The following is an 18817-nucleotide window of genomic DNA, read 5'->3' on the forward strand; positions in this document are numbered from 1 at the left end:
TAGTCAACTACCATCAGCCCCAGTGTTTCACTGGTACTTAATTTATCGACCCTGAAAGATGAAAGGCAAAGTTGACCTTGGCGAAATTTGAACTCAGAATGTAGCAGCAGGCGAATACTGCTAAGCATTTCGTCCAGTGTTCTAACAATTCTGCCAGCTCTCCACCTTCAACTACTTCTACCTTGCCTGTGCTCATGAAGCTTCTTCATTGGACTAAATATGTGGAAGGCAGAAGGTACCAGATGCCAAAGATGTGTATGGTCATACATTACCATGGTGAATGTGGATTGTTTTCAGATTCTGGTTCAGTCATTTCCTCCTTGTCGCTTCTCTAAGCTTTTTGAGTTTTACAATGCACCACTTGTTCTTGATGGTACACTAACATTCCAGAAAAATCAAGGAAAATGAAACTCTTTCACTCCAAAAGTTAGTCGCTTTCTGTGCTGATTGCTGGCTCTTGAACCTCTTATACCTTGGAGAAGAGGTGTGATGCTTTCATTTCTGCACCATAAATGCCTACATTTCATCCCCTGTCATTAGATCTGGAAAAAAAAAAAACATATTCATTGACTTAAAATGCTTCCAGCAGATCAGATCAGAATTCTACCCTTCTCTCTTTCAAGTTGGTCATCTACTGTCTCCTGTGGCATATTGTGACTGCAATTCAGTTGTGCAGCAACCTCACAGATTATGACTCATTGATTTGTTCTCCCACTAGTGCTTATTGTCAGTGGTTACAGCTGATGGTCTCCCACTGTGTAGTTTGTCTTCAGTACTGGCTTCCTCTCCTTTAAGCTTCTTCATCCATCTGTACACTTTGGTCTTGACAGTGGTATCATCTCTGTATACAACCTATAGCCTTCTATGGATGTTGGACACCCTGCACTTTGAACTACTACCATACTGGAGCACTGTCTCAAAAGTTTTTAATTGATAATAGTAATCTCAGTACTTATTTTGTTGATTGACTCCATTAATGCTATATGATTCCATTTTTTAAAATGTTGTTTTATAATCAGTGATATGACAACACAAACATTTCCACCACACAAGGGATTTCTCCGTGGTTTTATTTACAAATATCACTCACAAGTATTGATCAACAAAAGCCAATTGTAGAAATATGCCCAATTTGCTGTGTAATGGGATTGGACATGCAATCGTCATTGCAAAGTGAACTTCTTAACCATGCAATCAGGCCTTGCTATAGACATTATTCAACAGATGCATAGTTTGATTTTATTCAGAAAGGATTGCTAGGAGTTGCTTTTGCAATTCAAGTAAAGTTTGGTCCTCATAATAATCTATAAAAATCAAACTCAAGGTAAATTTATAACTAATTTTTACGAACACGCTCAAGAAATAAAACAAATGGGGTTTATGTCAATTCAGAAAGTTTTCTTTGTGTGTGTTTGCATGCATTTGTTTAGATTCAGAATAACTGACAAGATAAGACATTGAAAATACCAACTTAATTTAAAATTTCAAATCTTCAGTGGGTATTCCCTTATCTTTGAGCAGGACACTTCTATAGGCTTCACTTAATTTAGGTGTGGAGAAAAGCTCTACATTCATGGATCTGGCTGACATCTTATTCTAGTACATATTCAGCTCTCTTCTGTTTAAAGCTACAGAATGCTCTATTTCTTATGGGGTTCCTCTGAAGGATTTCCTGAGTAATGTTACTTGACAAGGTGCATAGCTTGGATGTCTGCCTAGGTCATGCTGCTACTTCTCCCTATTGAGAGTCACAGCTTTGGTTCTATGGATATGTAATTAGTAGGTTGTAGAAAGGAATTGCAAAATGATTCTTCAAGCCAAGCCAACCAATGGGAGTCCAAGGCATAGACGGTAAATGTGATGGTTGGCTAAGTCTCAGCTAGTCACACTTGGGAATCCAGCCAGAAAGGGATACTGATAGTTGCAGATGCCTGAGGACTCTACTCCCCTAACCCTCCCAGGAATAGTGAGTGAAGAAGATGGATATATGAAGCACAACAACTGAGATGTTAGTTATCTGAACAACTGATGACTTGATCATGGGTTTTAAATCTTGCCACAGCTATTTTATTGTTTCTCTGATCAATTACGAGCTATTGCATAAGTGGTGTGCATTATCATTTTTACACCAAGTTTTTCTACATTGACATAGATTGGATGTGATTTACTGAAGTAATTTTCTATGGCCAGGTGCCTTTCCTTTTGCCACCCTTTACTTGTTTTACAAGTAAAATATGTTTTATCTTCTTAGATCTCACAGTTTTATAACTGCCAGGTTACAACACATCATTTGCAGTAAAACATCACAGTTGCTCAAGCATTGACTCTGTGAAGACACATGGTTCACACACATGCACAAATATATACATGTACATGTGTATATTCGAGAGAAGTAGAGTGTGTATGTGTGGATATATATATATATTGGATTTTTGTACAGTTTCCATCAACCAAGGCCATAGAAGACATTTGCTCAAGATGCCATGCCATGATGAGGAATGGAAGACAAAATCAGGCATTTACTAAGTGAACTTTATAACCACACAGCCATTCCTTTACCTGTAAATGTCCAAATTGACCAATGCCACTCACAATAGCATGAGAAAATGCTGTAATACAAGCACATATATGAGTGTGATAATTTTAGTATATTGTACAAGATTATATCCAGATCCATGTTTATTTTCTGTGAGCCCATAGTTTTGTCCAATGTTTTGTATTTCTGCTATGCTTTGAATGTGTGCTGAGTGCAATACCGTTGAAGACATATGGAATGAAAATTTGACACAAGTTTGTATGTGAAGTATAATTATTATCCGTATTTTAGCTGTAGTGCTTATATAGTCCATTGATCTTGTAGGATTACTAGACCAAAAGCTTTTATTAGTAATGTTTTCTTTCTTTATTTCTTTATTTTCTATTTAAACTCTCAACACAGCACAGTCTGTTGTGGAGTGAGGTTTAACAAGTTTTCATTTCGTATCAACTATTTCATTCTAAATTAACTTTCTGTAGCATTGCCAGAACAGTCATCTTCATCTGCAGAGACGAATACAAAAGAAGAAAAGAGTGAAATGTCCACATCAACAGAGAATAACACAAAAGAAGAAGACAGTAAAATGTCCTTGTCAGCAGAGAATAATACAAAAGAAAAAAGAAACAGTGAAATGTCTTCATCCACAGAGAATAACTCAAAAGAAGAAAATAGCGAAAAATCATCCTCATCAGCCAGTGTGAAAAGCACAACATCACAGAAATGTAATGAAATTAAAGGAGATAAGGTGGCCAAAACAGCTGTCTCGGAAAGTTTACCTTCAACACCAAGAGTTAAACGTAAAGCACCATTTGCATTAAAAGACACAGTCAGTATGGACACTTCCAACACTCAACAGGGTGAAGAAAATGAATCACTGATTGTACATGTTGATGATACACAGAATGATTTAGATGCTGATCTTGTGGCATCAAAGGACAAAGTGCGTGGCAAAACTGAAGCGAAGAAAACAGATGGAAGCAAAGTTGAAGAAAGGGCTAAAGGTAAAACAGAAGGAGGGCAAACTGAGAAGAAGGCTGATGAAAAGAAAGATGATAAAGATGTAAAGTCGAAGAGGTTGGTTTTCATGTCGTCTTTCCCACTGCTTTGATTCAAAGATGTCATTAGTTAAATGATCTTACTTCTCGGTAACAGATGTTGACATCTTGACTGCAACTGGGGTCTACAACTGCCAATGGGAACAGATTTTCTTAAACCTTAAGTTAACCTGTTTAAGTAGGTTTTCTTCAAAGAACATCCTCTCATGGCTAATCGTGAGTTATTTTAAAACAGAATATGTGAGTGTTTGTGTGTGTGTGGTTTGGTTGTTAGATTCAGGTTCAAACTACTAATTATAATAATGGTAGATATTTTCCTAGTCTTCTTCATAAAACAGGAAAATCTACTGTAAAGATTGTTCTGTGGAAAACTCTTATTCACATCTTAGCCTGGGTTATAATTGACCAAAACCTATTTGACATAACTTTTCATTAGTTTCTGATATCTGAAACAAAAATGAAAGAATTAAAAACCCATATTTTCTCCTGGGTTGTCTGCTACAGCCTCATAAGAGATTATTATAGTATGAGTGTTTAAGTTGAGATGTGATGGATGATACCAATGAAGATTATTGTTAGATAATGTTGCGCTGCTTATATTAGGAAATATTCATTATCTTTTAGATGGTTATTGTGAGCTATAGTTCATGAAATAAAAAGGGGCCAGCAAATGGTTTAGGGGGTCGGCTGGGGTTCAGGAATCTCAATTGGAATGTTATTAATTACATGTGCTCAATCTCAGACATTAGGAGATTAACCAAATTGCTGAAGTATTATCCATGGGAACAGATTAACCAATGTCAAGAAGCAAAAATGTCTGTTTGGATGAAGATGGCAACAACAATTGAAGCAGATGAAGAGGAGGGATCCTGAGTTTTCAAGACTAAAAAGACACAACTTTACGGATGTTAGATAATTAATAATTTTTCTGCCAAAATACAAACTGGAAGATGCTTGGAAAGCCTGGTTCCTGTATTCCAGCCATGTTCCTGCTAAATTAGCAGTTAATGTTTAGGGAATTCCACATTGCTTGCTGACCTCTTTTTAGCTTCATGAAGACTATAGTTCTTGTCTTTTCGTACATTTTTCTTCATAAGTGTTAGTCACTTGATGTGTGGTGTCAGTTGTTAGTTAATTTAGGTAACCCATTTATGATCTTAACCGATATCTTCGTTTGAAATCAGTGGTTTTTGTATTCATTTATACCTGAAATGGGATAATAAATGTACAAAAGCACATTTTATATCAGGTAAGCTTCTTTCATCATCACATTTCCCCTACATACAATATTAATTTGATAGTAATGATAAAAATATTAACTAGGTGGGTATAACATTTGTTGAAGTTATGTTGTTACATTTGTTCTTTCTCCCTTACATAATTGTCACTTGTTTTATGAAGATTTTCTGTGTGTGTGTGTTTATATATAAACGAGGGGGTACCCAAAAGAAACCAGAGTTTTGTAATATTATTTTACTCACTTAGTTTTGCATGTTTGCACCTCTGTCACCTTCAAAATATTATCCATTTGAAGCAATACGTCAGTCCAGATGCATTTTCTACTGTTTGAAGCAGTCCTGGAACTCTTGCAAAGTGATGCCTTTCAACACCTCCGTCGTTTTTTTCTCCTCTTCCACATTTGCAAAACATTTTCCTTTAAGGACATTTTACATTCAGGGAAACAAAAAAAGGTCGCAGGGAGCAAGACCAACTTTCAACTGTTCTTTTAGTTCATGGCACACATTCAGTCCTGACTGCTTTTGATATTCCATGAGCAAGCAAGGCCTAAATTTCGCTGTAACATTTGGAATTCCTCACTCAAAATTCATTGGCAGGAGCTCCAGAACACCCCAGTCATATCAACAAGTTCGTTAATTGTTCGGTAGTGGTCCTCGTTCATGAATTTTTGTGCTGTTTTCATTTGTTCAGGTAGGGCGGGTGTCAATGGTCACCCTGAATGAGGTTGGTTGTTAAGCAACAAGTGACTTGTAAACTTGTGCTACGCTCATGGCGATGTCCTTGTAATCTGTTTGAAGCATGACAGCTATTCAGCAACTGTTTGCCTCAGCAGAGAACAGAATTTTATGGAAGCATGCTGTTCCTTCATTGCAAAAATTGACAAACTGGAGAAACACAGCAAAACAAAGATGCACTACATGGCAGCTCAACGTAACCTGATGCCGCCAGTCAGCAGACTGATGCCTAAGGGTTGCATCAAGTGACTTCTAGTGACAGAAGCCTGAACTACACCAGGCTTGTCCAACAGAGAATCTTTATAGTTACTTTTGGGTACCCCCTCATACACACACACACACACACACAAACAAACATTCATACTTTGTTCACTCTTGTACATAACTCTGCATATGTTTAGATTGAAGTCCCTAACATAAAGTGGTATTCTGTGTGTTTGCTAGTTCCATTTATATTTATGCTTATCATGAAATAATGTTGCAATTCAATTGCATAATGTTCATTATTGATGATTGTAATATTTCTAAATGATTATTTTATTGTTGCAGTTCTTCCGATTCTAAGCCCAAAGTTCTCAAAAGCATCAAAAGTAAGTTGTTATTTTTTTCTCTTACCACATTTCCTGATATTTTTTTTCCTTGCTTTCTCAGCTTATTTCTACAGATTGAAATATTTGAAATTTGGACCTTCATCCCTCTTTTCATATTTATTGATGCATTTCTGTATTTAAAAGGCAACAACCAAAACAGTCGGAATTTGTGGGTCAGTGGTCTTGCTTCAAGTACCCGTGCTACAGACCTTAAGAAGCTTTTTACCACATATGGCAAGGTATGCTGAATGATATCTGTTGTGTCTCCTTTCTGTAATTTTTAGTGATGTTAACAGGTACTTGATTTTTTTTTCTTAAAGGGGAAAATTACTATTTTATTTAAAATAAAATATTAATCTTTATCATCTTAATCAAACGGCAGAAAAACAGACAGAGAGACTATCCCTTTCTAGATGAAGATCAGTTGCAGTGGGAGGAGTTGAATCTCAAAAGAATGGGAAAACAAACAACAACTGAGTTGTACCTTATAATGAAACTCTTTTAAGAGCATTCGAATGCCACTGCAACATTGAGATTGATGCCTCAGAGAGGTCAGTTAAGTACATCATCAAGTACACACTGAAATGAAATGACCTAGCAGCTGTTCGAATAAACAATGATAACGAAATTAGTCAATATCTAATGGGTAGATATATTGAACTATCCAAAGCAGTTGCATCCATTTTAGGATTTTTGATTCATGAAAGAGCACCTGCAGTAGTGAGGCTGCAAGTTCATCTACCAGATGAACAAAGGATATTGCTCAGAAATAATGAGGATAAATATATCTGTCAATGAACAATATATGAAAACAACATTGACAGAATTCTTTTCATTGTGCATCAATGATGACTTTGCAAAAACATTACTTTATGCTTAAGTACCCATGTATTTCACTTGGAACAGCAGTAACAAAGAATGGCAAAAAAGAAGGCGGGAAAAAAACGTTGAAGGCCATTTGAACATTTTCAAATAAGAAACATTTGGTTGTGTTCATGTTATCACACCAAAGGTAGTAGAACTGTATTATTTAAGAATTTTATTTCATGAAATTCAAAATAGTATTTTTTCTTTCCTTCCATGCATTCAACTCAGAGTGGTTGTGGCCCAACAGGTTACAGTGGGTACATCTAGTATATATGTATATGTATATATAAATATTGTATAAAGGATTGTGGGTAAGGCCAAAACAATGCGAAGTAAATGCAAGGTAAATCACAAGAAAACAAATATGTGAATTAATGTAGACTTACCTTGTATTCAATATTTTTGGGTTATGACTCCATTTTCAAGAAATAGATGAATGTTGCTGATGTGCATGTGTGGAGTGGACATGCATGGAGAGGTGTTGCTATAGCAACCAGCTAGCTTCCTGTAACTCCTCTGTTATTGATATATATATATATATATATATCGCATCTTCCTTCCCTCTCTTGCTCTCTTCCTCTTCCCCTCGTCTTGTCTCTCTGGCTGGGTAACTATGTACCTCCTCTACAACAAGACATCTGCTTCTGTCTTTCTGTCTCACTCTAACCTTCCATCACCTGACACAAGATCACCTTTCCAATGCCCTGTCCTCTTTCAAAGATTCCTTGTCTTGCAAAGTTACTTGGTGACCCTGCCAGTGCAGGTGTCACTTAAAAAGCACCCAGTCCACACTGTAAAGTGGTCGGCATTTGGAAGGGCATCCAGCTGTAAAAAACCATGCCAAAACAGACAGAGAAGCATGGTGCAGGCTCCTACCTGGCCAACTCTTGTCAAACCGTCCAACCCATGCCGGTCTGAAGGGGATGTTAAATGATGATATAAATCACATAGCTTTCTACACACACACACACATATATATATAAAATATCACACATTTTTAAACCATCAGCATTATTGATGATAATTGTCTAACTAGCTTATTTATTTACTTTATTTACATTGTTCAGAGTGACATGGGAATGTCTGTACAACCTGAGCAAATAATTGCCAAAAATCTTTGTTTGAATCTACTGATTTATTGGTTTTCTTACCAATGTACATCAATGAATGATATACATGTACTCATCTATATGAAGAGCTTCCACACAATTTCTGTCAACCAAATTTTACCTACATGGCATTGATCATCCTGCAGCTATGGTGGAGTACAATTTCCCTAGATGTCATAGATTGAAAGCAAACCTGGATTTAGGAGTTTCAGAAGCATACTTGTCCATGCAGCCATGCTAAATATCTGCTGAAAACATTTAATGTTCTTAACCTATAGTAACCTTCTTGCTTCTAAGCATGGGTCAGGTGGAGTTTATTGAGGCTGATTTATGGCCTGATGCATCTTTCTGTTGCCAACCCTCATCTGATTCCAGTGAAAGTAATATTTCTTCATGGCTAGACATTTTTTGACATAATATTGGAAGTTAATGATACTATTTATTTGGAAGTGACACTTGTTCATAACTATTATACAATGTCAAGACAAGGAGAGACACAAAGAAACACTCACACAGACATATGCACATATATACCACAGACTTCCTTCAGTTTCTCTCTATCAAATGCATTACAAGGCCTTTGTAGATTTGGGGCTATAGTAGAAGACTGTCATCCAAAGTGCTATGCTGTGGGACTGAACCTGTAACCATGTGGTTGGGAAGCCCTCTGTATTGGCAGTGTTGATAAGTATTGAATACATATCAAAGTAAATTTTCAAGTATAAACTTTTAAATTAAAAAAAATTTAATTTTGCTTTTGTTTTTGTCTACATCAGGTTGTTGGTGCCAAAGTAGTGACAAATGCACGAAGCCCTGGTGCTCGATGTTATGGTTTTGTAACTATGTCTTCTTCACATGAAGCTACTAAATGTATTCAACATTTGAATCAGACTGAACTGCATGGCCGTATGATATCCGTTGAAAGGGTGAGTTATCCCAAGTTCATTGTTTTGTCTATAGACCAGGTTGTCAGATAGTCATTAAGTGTATGGTTGCACTGAAATTAATCTGTTTTGTGATTGTAAACTGGTGCAAACACACACACTCGAAGGTAATATGTGGAGCAGAGTGCTTGCATTAGTAGTGGAATGTTGTTGATTCATAGTTGGTATTAGAATCAAGAAGGAACAGAGCTGTGATGCATATGAAGGAAGCAGAAAGTGCTTCATTAGGGATGTAACAGATGCCTGTGAGAGAAGGTTTGAAACTGAGAGCAAAGAATAAACCCTTAGTGAATAATAAAACAATATTGTTATTGCATAGTTTGGGTGACTTACAGCTGCACATGGTTTGATGGCAACAAGGATAATGGAAGAAAGATGTTATGCTACAGTGAGGGCAATAAACCAAGATTTTTCTGGAAGCATCAGTGCTGCTTGGTACCTCTGAAAGGACTGATATGTATGTAAACTATAGATATGTTTCAATAAACTACTTCTGTATGAGTAGTGTGTGGTGGATATATATATATATATATGTGTATGTATTTAAATGATAAACACAGAGGCGATGACAAGTGAACAAGACCTTTGACAATTTGCTGTGCTTGAGAAGACGTATCAAGCCAAGTGAAATTGTAGTCGTGGTCAGTGCCGGTGAGATGTAAAAGGCACCAGTGCCGGTGCCACATTAAAAGCACCTGCTAAAATCTTGGAGTGGTTAGCGTTAGTAAGGGCATCCAACTGTAGAAAATATGACAAATGAGACTGGAGCCTGTTGCAGCTCTCTGGCTTACCAGTCCCAGTCAGACCCATGCCAGCATTTAAAATGGACACTAAATGATGATGATGATGATGATGATGAAGCATAATGTACTGTTGTAGATGTTGTTCGGTGGCACCAGTCATGATCAAAGAAACATGTTGGGTGTAGGTGGTTGATTGAGTTATTGGATATGATCCATAGATCCAGCACTCTTTGTATACCTACCATTCTTCTGTCTGGGTGATGATCACATTGACATTGTGATTTGTAGAAGTTTATTGTATGAGGTGTGTTGTAGCAGTTTACGTATCATCGTTTTTACACCAATTTTTCCATATTGACATCAGTTAGGTAGGAATCCTAGCATCTTGCTACTCGTTTCAGTCCTTCGTCATTTTGGACCAGCAGCAATACTCAAGACTGCTTGCATTACTATTGTGTTAGTCATGTTTAGTTTTTAGTGTGGCCTTAATAGCAAGTCATCCTTTCTGTCACCAACCACTTTACAGTGTAGCGCAGGTGCATTTATCATGCCACTGGAAATTAAGAACTTCTCTGTGTCAATTCTTACTCGTCATTTCTTTTCAAGACAGGTTGTTTTTGCTACAGATTGTGGTATCTGTACCTTTCTTTTATGCAGACGTGGGCCAAGTGAACTCCTCTTTTTTATCTCTAGTATTTGAAACTTACAAGGTTTTCTTTTTAAGGTTCTTTGCCAATCAAGGTTGACCTTTTTATTTTGTGTGTTGTCCACACATGCATGTTTTCACTTTCCATATCACCAATGTTATGGTAAGGAGAAAAAAAAAAACACCGTTTTTGAGGACACCAAAGCTTTCTACTAGTGCCTTCACAAACATCATTTTAGAATGCAAAGGACCAGAAACAAGTGTTGCAAGCATTTTGTTCAACACTAACAGTTCTGTCCCTCTGAACCGGATTGGCCGTGAAAGGTTGGAAGGTGAAGTTGACTTTGGCATAATGTGAACTTAGTGCGCAGGTAGTTGGAACAAATATTGCTAAGCACTCTCATAAACCCCTTACAGCTATACCAAATTTCTCTCTTAATCCTTTTAGATACTAATCCTCCTTAGACCTCTCTTGGTCCTAGAATAATAACTTCCTATTTTAAAATGATCTAAATTAAAACCTTTCAATCAAAACTTCATGTTAATTTATGTTCCATTAATGATAAGGTTATATTACTAAATTCTTCATTATTTTCAAAATTAAATGAAACAATATCAGTGTGTTGCAATAGAAATTTTGTAACATAAGGGTTAATGAAATGATTAATGCTGCTGCTATTTTGGTGGTTTTGTGTGAGATATACTGGAGAATATATGAGGAGTGTTATGTATGTAATATATGATGAAGACATTAGCAGTAAACTAGTAGTGTAGAGATGTAATGTTTTTTGTTTTCTTTTTAGGCTAGAAATGAACCGGGAGCTCAGATAATTAAAATGCCAGAAACAAAAACAGCAGAAAAAAAAGGAGAAAAGGCTGAAGTGAAGAAAGACGGTAAGATTTTTTTCAGAGGTTGATGTTTGTGCTGCTTATAAAATTTAGTAACAGAATTCTAATAGGGATCATCTACAAATTGCTCTAATGGAGCGATTTGTAGATGATCTTGGTGTTTAATCTTTTTGATATGAACCTGCCTGAGACCATTCTTGGCTCTATGATAAGATTTTATTATTTTAGAGTGAACCAAGTTAAAACCATCCTTCAAATGTTCATTTGTTTCAAACATTAACTTAATAAGTTATTTGGCTAAATTCTTCAATTCTCTGAAAATTAATTTAAACAAAGCCAGCAAGCATATCCCCACAGAAATATGGTAACAAAATGATTAATGTTACTAAGCAGTAAATTTAACAAAATCACTATGTATACGATCCAGAGGGCTCTATATTGATTGAATATAAAATAGATTAGTACCTAACTATTCAGTTGGTACTATATGTTTCTGTATGTATGAGTGAATGTATATAGATTCTAACTGTGTTTGTATGTGTGTTGTTTTATTTTTTACAGAGAAAAAAGTTGGTGATAAGAAAGAAGGAGTGAAAAAAGTTGACAAAAAGGAGCCAAAGAAAGATGACAAAGACAAGCGACTGCTCAACAGAAGGGATGATAAATACAGGAGAATATCCAGCAGGAGAAGCGACAAAGATAGGAAGACATCCAGCAGGAAAGATGATAAAAAACTTCCTTGCAACAGCAGCAGTCATCATAAACCATCAGGTCAGTCTCTAAAAGTTTAATCAAATGCATGTGTGTGTGTATGTGTGTGCATGCATGCTTTGTCCAAGACTTACTGCCCTGAAGACAATATTGTACTATTAGGTTGAGGAAAAATTTTGTGCACTGTGTTAAAATAGTGAACTGAATGAACTCACACACATCACAAAAATATATAAAAAAGCATTATTTTAACACAGCGCATGAACTTTTTCCTCAATCTAATATTTATCCTGCTTGATTATACTGATAAAATTTGTTGGGGATAAATTTGACTACTTTTCTTGTATTTCTATTTGTAAGTTGTTTTGATGACTTACTTTGTGAAAATGTTTCAGATAAAACTCATGTGACTACACCAAATAAAAGTACAGCTAAACCAACAACAAGTTTGAAGCCAGCTACAAAAGAAGACTCTGAGAAAAGTGCAAAGCCTGCATCTCCATCATCAGCAAGCATCAAAGAGAAGGCTTCTGGTACACCAAAGCCTAAATCACAGGGGTCTACTACCTCTTCTGCCAAGAAAGATATTTTATCATTTGATCAAATAAAAGTACGTATGATTTTATGTTTGTGCTTCTTAGTGTGTTTAATGGATGTCATATAAGTGTTTAGTTGAGGCTGTCAGACAATTGACTTAAGTATAATAGAATTTTTTAAAATGCTGTTTTGAAACTAGAATGAATAACATTTAATTACTCCACCCAAAATTAATGTGTTATCATTGATGTCAGGCTGAAACTAGAGTTACTCTGAAAGTGATCACTAGTCAGTGTGTTCTTTTGAAATGTGGTGTTTCTCAATCAAAGTTTTAGAGTGTAGCAAAACTGAGATGTAATCTTAGGTGGATGCTTCAGTGATGCTGTTGCAGTATAGAATATGTGAAGACATTTCAAACCAGATTGGATGAAAGTAGGTGAAATATTATTTTATGAGAATAGAAGCACAGTGGGTTTGAGGATAAAGTACTGGACTACTGGCAACACGATTAGAAGTTCAAATCTTTCTGCAGCTGTTATGTTGTGTCCTATTTGCTACAACGTATTGCATAATTCTGCTTACTCAAGTTTCATTGATTGATAAAACTTATTCCACTGGTTGAGTCATTAGCAAGAGGTGGAAAATGCATGGGTGTAAAGCAAGGAATTCTTTTGTTCTATATCAGAAGATAAGAAGGTTTTATGATGTCATTGTCTATAACAGAACATAAAGTCTGTAAGTTGTCAGACATATTGTTATATTAGTGTAGGTTTTATCTTTTGACATGTCATAATCTATATTACATAGCCTTTCTAAGGTATATGTGGGGTTTTTTCTGTATTTATGTGGTTTGGTTTTGTACATTTTATGTTGTCTGTTTAATTCTTTGCTATTTAAAAAAATCATTCTCATTTCATATTCCATATTATGAAAATAAAAACAAAAACTCCACCAAATTTCTTGACAGAAGGAAAGAGAACGACAACGTTTACATCAGAGACGAAGGCGTCTTAAAGAACAGGAGAGGCGTCATTTGAGAAAGCTTGATCAGGCTCGTTCGCTTCAGCAAGATTTTGATAGGAAACAGAAAGAAAAAGCTCTTAAATTGGAGAGAGTTAGGGAGGATTTAAGGTCTGTTGAAAGTTTGTAAAAATTTAGCTATTTAATGTTTACACTTACTGTACTATTTAATACACCTTGTTTCCATACTTATGGTGTATTAGCTTAAAGGCCCTATGAGGTGTCTTTTAATCTACTGACACAAAATAGGAAGATCTGCAAACAGATCTCTGGCTTGTTTTGTTGAATTTGTTGAAATTGCTTCCTCCGGAGTCATATCCCAAACATATTCGTCGTTAAAGATCATGTAAAAAATTCGCCGAAAATAATTGCTGGATTTTGCAATAAATTTCAATTATTCCCAAAATTTATTTCCAAGTTATAAAAAATGTTATGGTACAAAAAAATTAGTCACAGAAAATCACGTAAAAATATTGCCGAAAACAGTTGCAGTTATGAAAACTTGGGAATCCAAAATTTCAGGATTGCAGGTCTGGATCTGACCCAGAATGTTTTTAATTTACTCACAGAGTATGATAATGGTATGATAAGTTGGGCTATGGCCTCTAGGAGTAAAGTTGAAAAAGTGTGACACACTGGCACACTGACATTCACATTTATTATATTAGATGATTAAGAATTTTCAAAGAATAACTGTTGTGTCTACTATTACATAACAATATCTATTGGTCCTCTTCATACTGTTTTTATATTTTTTCACAGGAGAGAGAGACAGAGATTAGAAAAAGAGTTATTGCAAACAGAAAGATATAAGTTGGCACAAGAGTTTCTTGAAAGGGAGAGAGTTCGTGAAGAGCAACATCGGGCTGAGCTGATGCGGTGAGTAAAACAGACATTATTACATTATTTTTTCTCTTAACTCAATGTGATCTGAATCAGTGTCTGTGAAAGAACTGCTTTACACAATATCTTCATCATGTGTCTGTTTTCCATGCTAGCATGGGTTTGGTGGTTTGACCAGAGCTGGTAAGACTAGGGGCCACACTAGGCTCCATTGTCTATTTTGATATGGTTTCTATGGCTGGTTACCCTTCCTAACACCAACCACTCCATAGTATGTACTGGGTGCTTTTAATGTGGCACCATTTTTAAGACATTAGTAAGAGATTGGTGTAGATGTGGCTACTGTTTCTAGCAGGGTCTCTCATTAGCTTGTTATGGCATTTTACTCTCCAATTGAAGCTGTTCACTGTCCAGTTGTAGGTGAATGTATCTTTACTAGTGACCGCCTTCATTGTTTATTGTTAACATCATTTCATTTTGTTATTTAATCATAGGTTAGAAGAAATGAGACGTTCCATGAAAAGACCTTATGAGGAAGAATTATGGGATGAACCAAAACGATCCAGGATGAGCAATTCCAGTAACCCTTCTAGATTTGAACTTCCATTCCAGAACGAATCTCGGTAAGTTGTGTGTGACAGAGGCATTCTTATTACTGAAACTGTTAGATTTCCGTTTCTTCACTTTGATCTCTCATATGTACTTGTGTGTGTGTTTGTATTTATTAATTTATTTACATGTCTTATTTCGTGTGTTTTTATTTCTCAGCTATAGGGAATATGAGCATGCAGATGATGAAAGACGTGTTGAGTGTTATGAGAGGAGGGAGAGTAGAACTTTGGACGGTGGAGGTCACTTTGATGAACGCAAAGAAAGAGAAATGACGAGAAGAGAGGTCAGTCATGTCCGAAATATTCGTGAACGAAATGAAAGACGAACGGATGTCAGGTCTCGAACAGATGAAAATTTCAATCGGTAATTTTGTTGGCTTCTTTCTTTTATTAGTATTTTATTAGGGATACTGGAAAATAATGTTGTGGTTTTCATGAGGTATTTTAGTTAAATACTAATTCCTTCTCTGTACACTTTTCCAGATTTTTAAGATGTTCTTGACAAAGTTCGTAAAATTTCATGTTTGAGTCTATGACATAACCCCCTCAATTACTGCTTTTACTGTGTCATTACCAAGAACAATTAATCTTCCTGATTGATGTTTCATCAGTGATATCGCCATTCTTAAATTTGTTAAGCCATCTCTGTCATTATGGTACACTCACTCCATCAGGGTACAATAGTGCATAAGGTTTTTATCGTTTATGTTGCACTATTGATACTCTTTGTATACTGAATGTACACTTAATCTGTTGTTTAATATCACCACAAGACCCTTGTGTATCGGAGGGAAATCCACTCAATAGACACATAGTTTAATATTGGTGTATACACCAACTTCCATAAGGATATCAAAATATTATATATAGAATAGGTTTCTGAAGACGCCTGTGTTGAGATAATTTTCTACCTTTGTGTTTAATTTACCTCTATTTTCAGGACACCCTATGAATTCAGAAGAGATACAGGACTAAGTCGAGAAAGATTCATTAGCTCTGATCAAGGACGAGATTCTGACAGACGAAATATTTCAGCTCATGATAGATTAGGCCGAGTGAGAAGTTCTCCTGGTAAGTTTTCATTGTTTTCTTACTGTATATATTTATCTGAAACTGTCTATTTCTCTATTCCTTTCTCCAATTGCGTCCTTTCCTCTGCATATCTTACTTATTGATGTATATTGTTTTATTCTGTCTTATTCTGTTGGATTTGGATGTTCCTATTTAATCTAAATAATTAGTTAATAAATTATATGAATTGGTATTATCTGGAAGTTGATGATTGAAAGAAATCATTTCCTCCATTTTCTTATTTTGTGTATATATATATATATATATATATATATTATTCTCTAGCTCACATTAGTTTATGTTTCTTAGTACATCACCTCAGCTGTATTCTTTTCCATATCTCTATCTGTATATTCATGAATCTCTCTCATTGTTCTGTTTTAAAAAAGTCATCTCTCATTGTTCTGTTTTAAAATTATATTTTCTTCCTTTCAGTTGGTGGACCTGACCAGAGACCTTGGGGTTCTGGCGGTGTAGATAGGAAAGTGGACAACTGGTCCCACATGCAAGGAAACGTTGGCAACAGTGGCATGAACCGATCCAATGGCCGGTGGCTTGGGGATTCCATGAACACAACTGGCCATAATGCCACAGGAGCATTTGTTGACAATGGTAGACCCGGTAACAATGAAGGGATGGGGCAGAACTCGAGACCTGGTAACATGTTTAGCAGCTCTCAGTCACAAGGTGGGATGATGATGAATACACATGGTGGTGGTAATTTTGGTGGTAATAACATGGGTGGTCGAATGCAACAGCCTTGTTTTGATGCTTAAAAGGTTATGAGGCTTGTGTGAAACTCAAACTGAGGACTTTGTTACAGGTGGAGATGGAAGTCAGAGCAGGGTGTTTGTCTAGGAGGATCAGATGGAATCTGAGACACAGAATAAAACCTTCCTTTACTGTCACATATTCTCCATTCCAGTTGTCATTTTCTCTTCAGTTCTTGGACATCTCATCATTCTTTCTGTTCATATTTATCATATTTAACATATAACACATACACACACACACCACATACACTCTGTCTTCTTTATATCACAATCTCTACCCACTATTTGTAGTCTTAATGTATTTATTTCCTATGTATATGTTGCTATATTTTATCTCTAATATTCTTCCTCCTCCTTCATGCAATTGAATGTATTAATGAGAGAGAAGTGAGTGGAAGAGAGAACAAATAGACTGTATTTATGAAAGCGGGGGAGCAGGGAAGAAGAGCAACCACAGACTGTTATAACAAAGTACAAGAGACCACATAGAATGTAATATATGGAGAAATAAATTTTATTTGCTGTAAAACACATAAAGGATGTTATTACTGTTATTACTCTCTTGTTTTGTCCATTTTATTTTCTATATCAATTTATCTATTTTAATTTATTAGTTAGAAGGGAGAGCGTCCATAATAACATTTGCAGGTCTTTCTCCTGGGCTGGTGAGATGGATATGACTAATAATTCCAGCCTGGACATCAGAGGAAAAAGTATTTAGTTTGCACATATTCAACTGTTGTCATTTATTCATTAATAATTCTTAAGAAAAAAAAATACCAGTACTTGCACACCGAGAGTTTCTATGTTAGAAGTGTTGTAAAAACATCATTTCAGAATAATAATTATTAATGGAGCCTGTGGAAATTCCACAGTGTAAGCCAGCATGCTGGTGCCATGTAAAAAGCACCCAGGCCACTCTACAGAGTGGTTTGGGTGCTTTTACAAAGTGGTTGGCATCCAGCCATGAAAACCATGCCAAAACAGACCTCACTGGTGCTGGTGCCATATAAAAAACACTCAGCTGACTCTGTAAGGTGGTTGGCATTAGGAAGGGCATGCAGCCATAAAAACTATGCCAAAATAGACTGTGGAGCTTGGTGTAGTCTTCTGGCTACTCACCTCTTGTCAAACCGTCCAACCCATACCAGCATGGAAAACGGATATTCAATGATGATAATTATTAAACACAAGCAAAGCATTTCAAAAACATTCTTTTGAAGTCCTGCCATTTAATGAAAACTGCTTTTAAATATAATTGAAATGAACTTGCAAGGTATTGCTTATTTACCTTCTTTAATATGTTTGATAGATATGATGTGCTTTATAGTTTAAGGAAATAAAAGATTAATTAAAATGATAAAACTTTAATACTTAAAAATAAACTACTTTGTCCAGCTGCAATCAAAGCTCAGTCCAAGTTATTTACCACTTGAGATGATTTTAATTTCTTTTCAGTTCAGCTACCTGTATATCAATACATTTCGCTATCTGCATATGTATTGATATATCTATAGACTAACCTACTTATCTGCTAGCGAATTATTATATTTACTGTGCCTTATGCTGAGGTATATATCTGTCTATTCTCATTATACTGATAAGCATTTGAACCTAATAAGAAAAACAATGAATAGTGGTGCTCTAGCATTTGCTCTGGAACATGTTAAAGATAAAATTGTAACATTAACTATTTGCTATGGTCATTTCACAAATTTAAGTATCTGTTAATATAGCTTTTTATGCATAAATTTATAGATCTTCATAGTATTGTTTCATTTGTGCCTATAGTTTGGACACACATGCAGAATAATATAGACCTTCCCCCTCTTTAGTTCTGATAGTGATTCAGCAATAAGAACAAGGTCATCAGCATAGAGGAGCTCCTAAGGGCATCCAGTTTTAAGTTCTGTTATGGCCTGGAGGACTATGATAAACA

At 35.8% G+C, this 18817-nt stretch overlaps 1 protein-coding gene across 2 annotated transcripts in view; it reads left to right on the forward strand.

The window, feature by feature from the left end:
- LOC115220826 (scaffold attachment factor B1) overlaps positions 1–17415 on the forward strand; it is a 34805-nt gene extending 17390 nt beyond the window's left edge. Inside the window, exons 8-20 of one of the 2 annotated variants that reach the window (XM_029791000.2) lie at positions 3016–3610; positions 6114–6154; positions 6299–6393; positions 8907–9056; positions 11267–11357; positions 11874–12083; positions 12419–12633; positions 13528–13691; positions 14343–14459; positions 14918–15046; positions 15192–15398; positions 15975–16105; positions 16541–17415. In XM_029791000.2, the coding sequence (XP_029646860.1) occupies positions 3016–3610; positions 6114–6154; positions 6299–6393; positions 8907–9056; positions 11267–11357; positions 11874–12083; positions 12419–12633; positions 13528–13691; positions 14343–14459; positions 14918–15046; positions 15192–15398; positions 15975–16105; positions 16541–16881 (2486 nt within the window). In that variant the 3' untranslated portion in view covers positions 16882–17415. The remainder of the gene's footprint in view (positions 1–3015; positions 3611–6113; positions 6155–6298; positions 6394–8906; positions 9057–11266; positions 11358–11873; positions 12084–12418; positions 12634–13527; positions 13692–14342; positions 14460–14917; positions 15047–15191; positions 15399–15974; positions 16106–16540) is intronic. The other variant, XM_029791001.2, reaches the window with a different exon arrangement.
- The last annotated feature ends 1402 nt before the right edge of the window (positions 17416–18817 follow it).

This window comes from Octopus sinensis, linkage group LG17, assembly GCF_006345805.1.
Source record: "Octopus sinensis linkage group LG17, ASM634580v1, whole genome shotgun sequence".
Classification (NCBI taxonomy): Eukaryota; Metazoa; Mollusca; class Cephalopoda; order Octopoda; family Octopodidae; genus Octopus; species Octopus sinensis.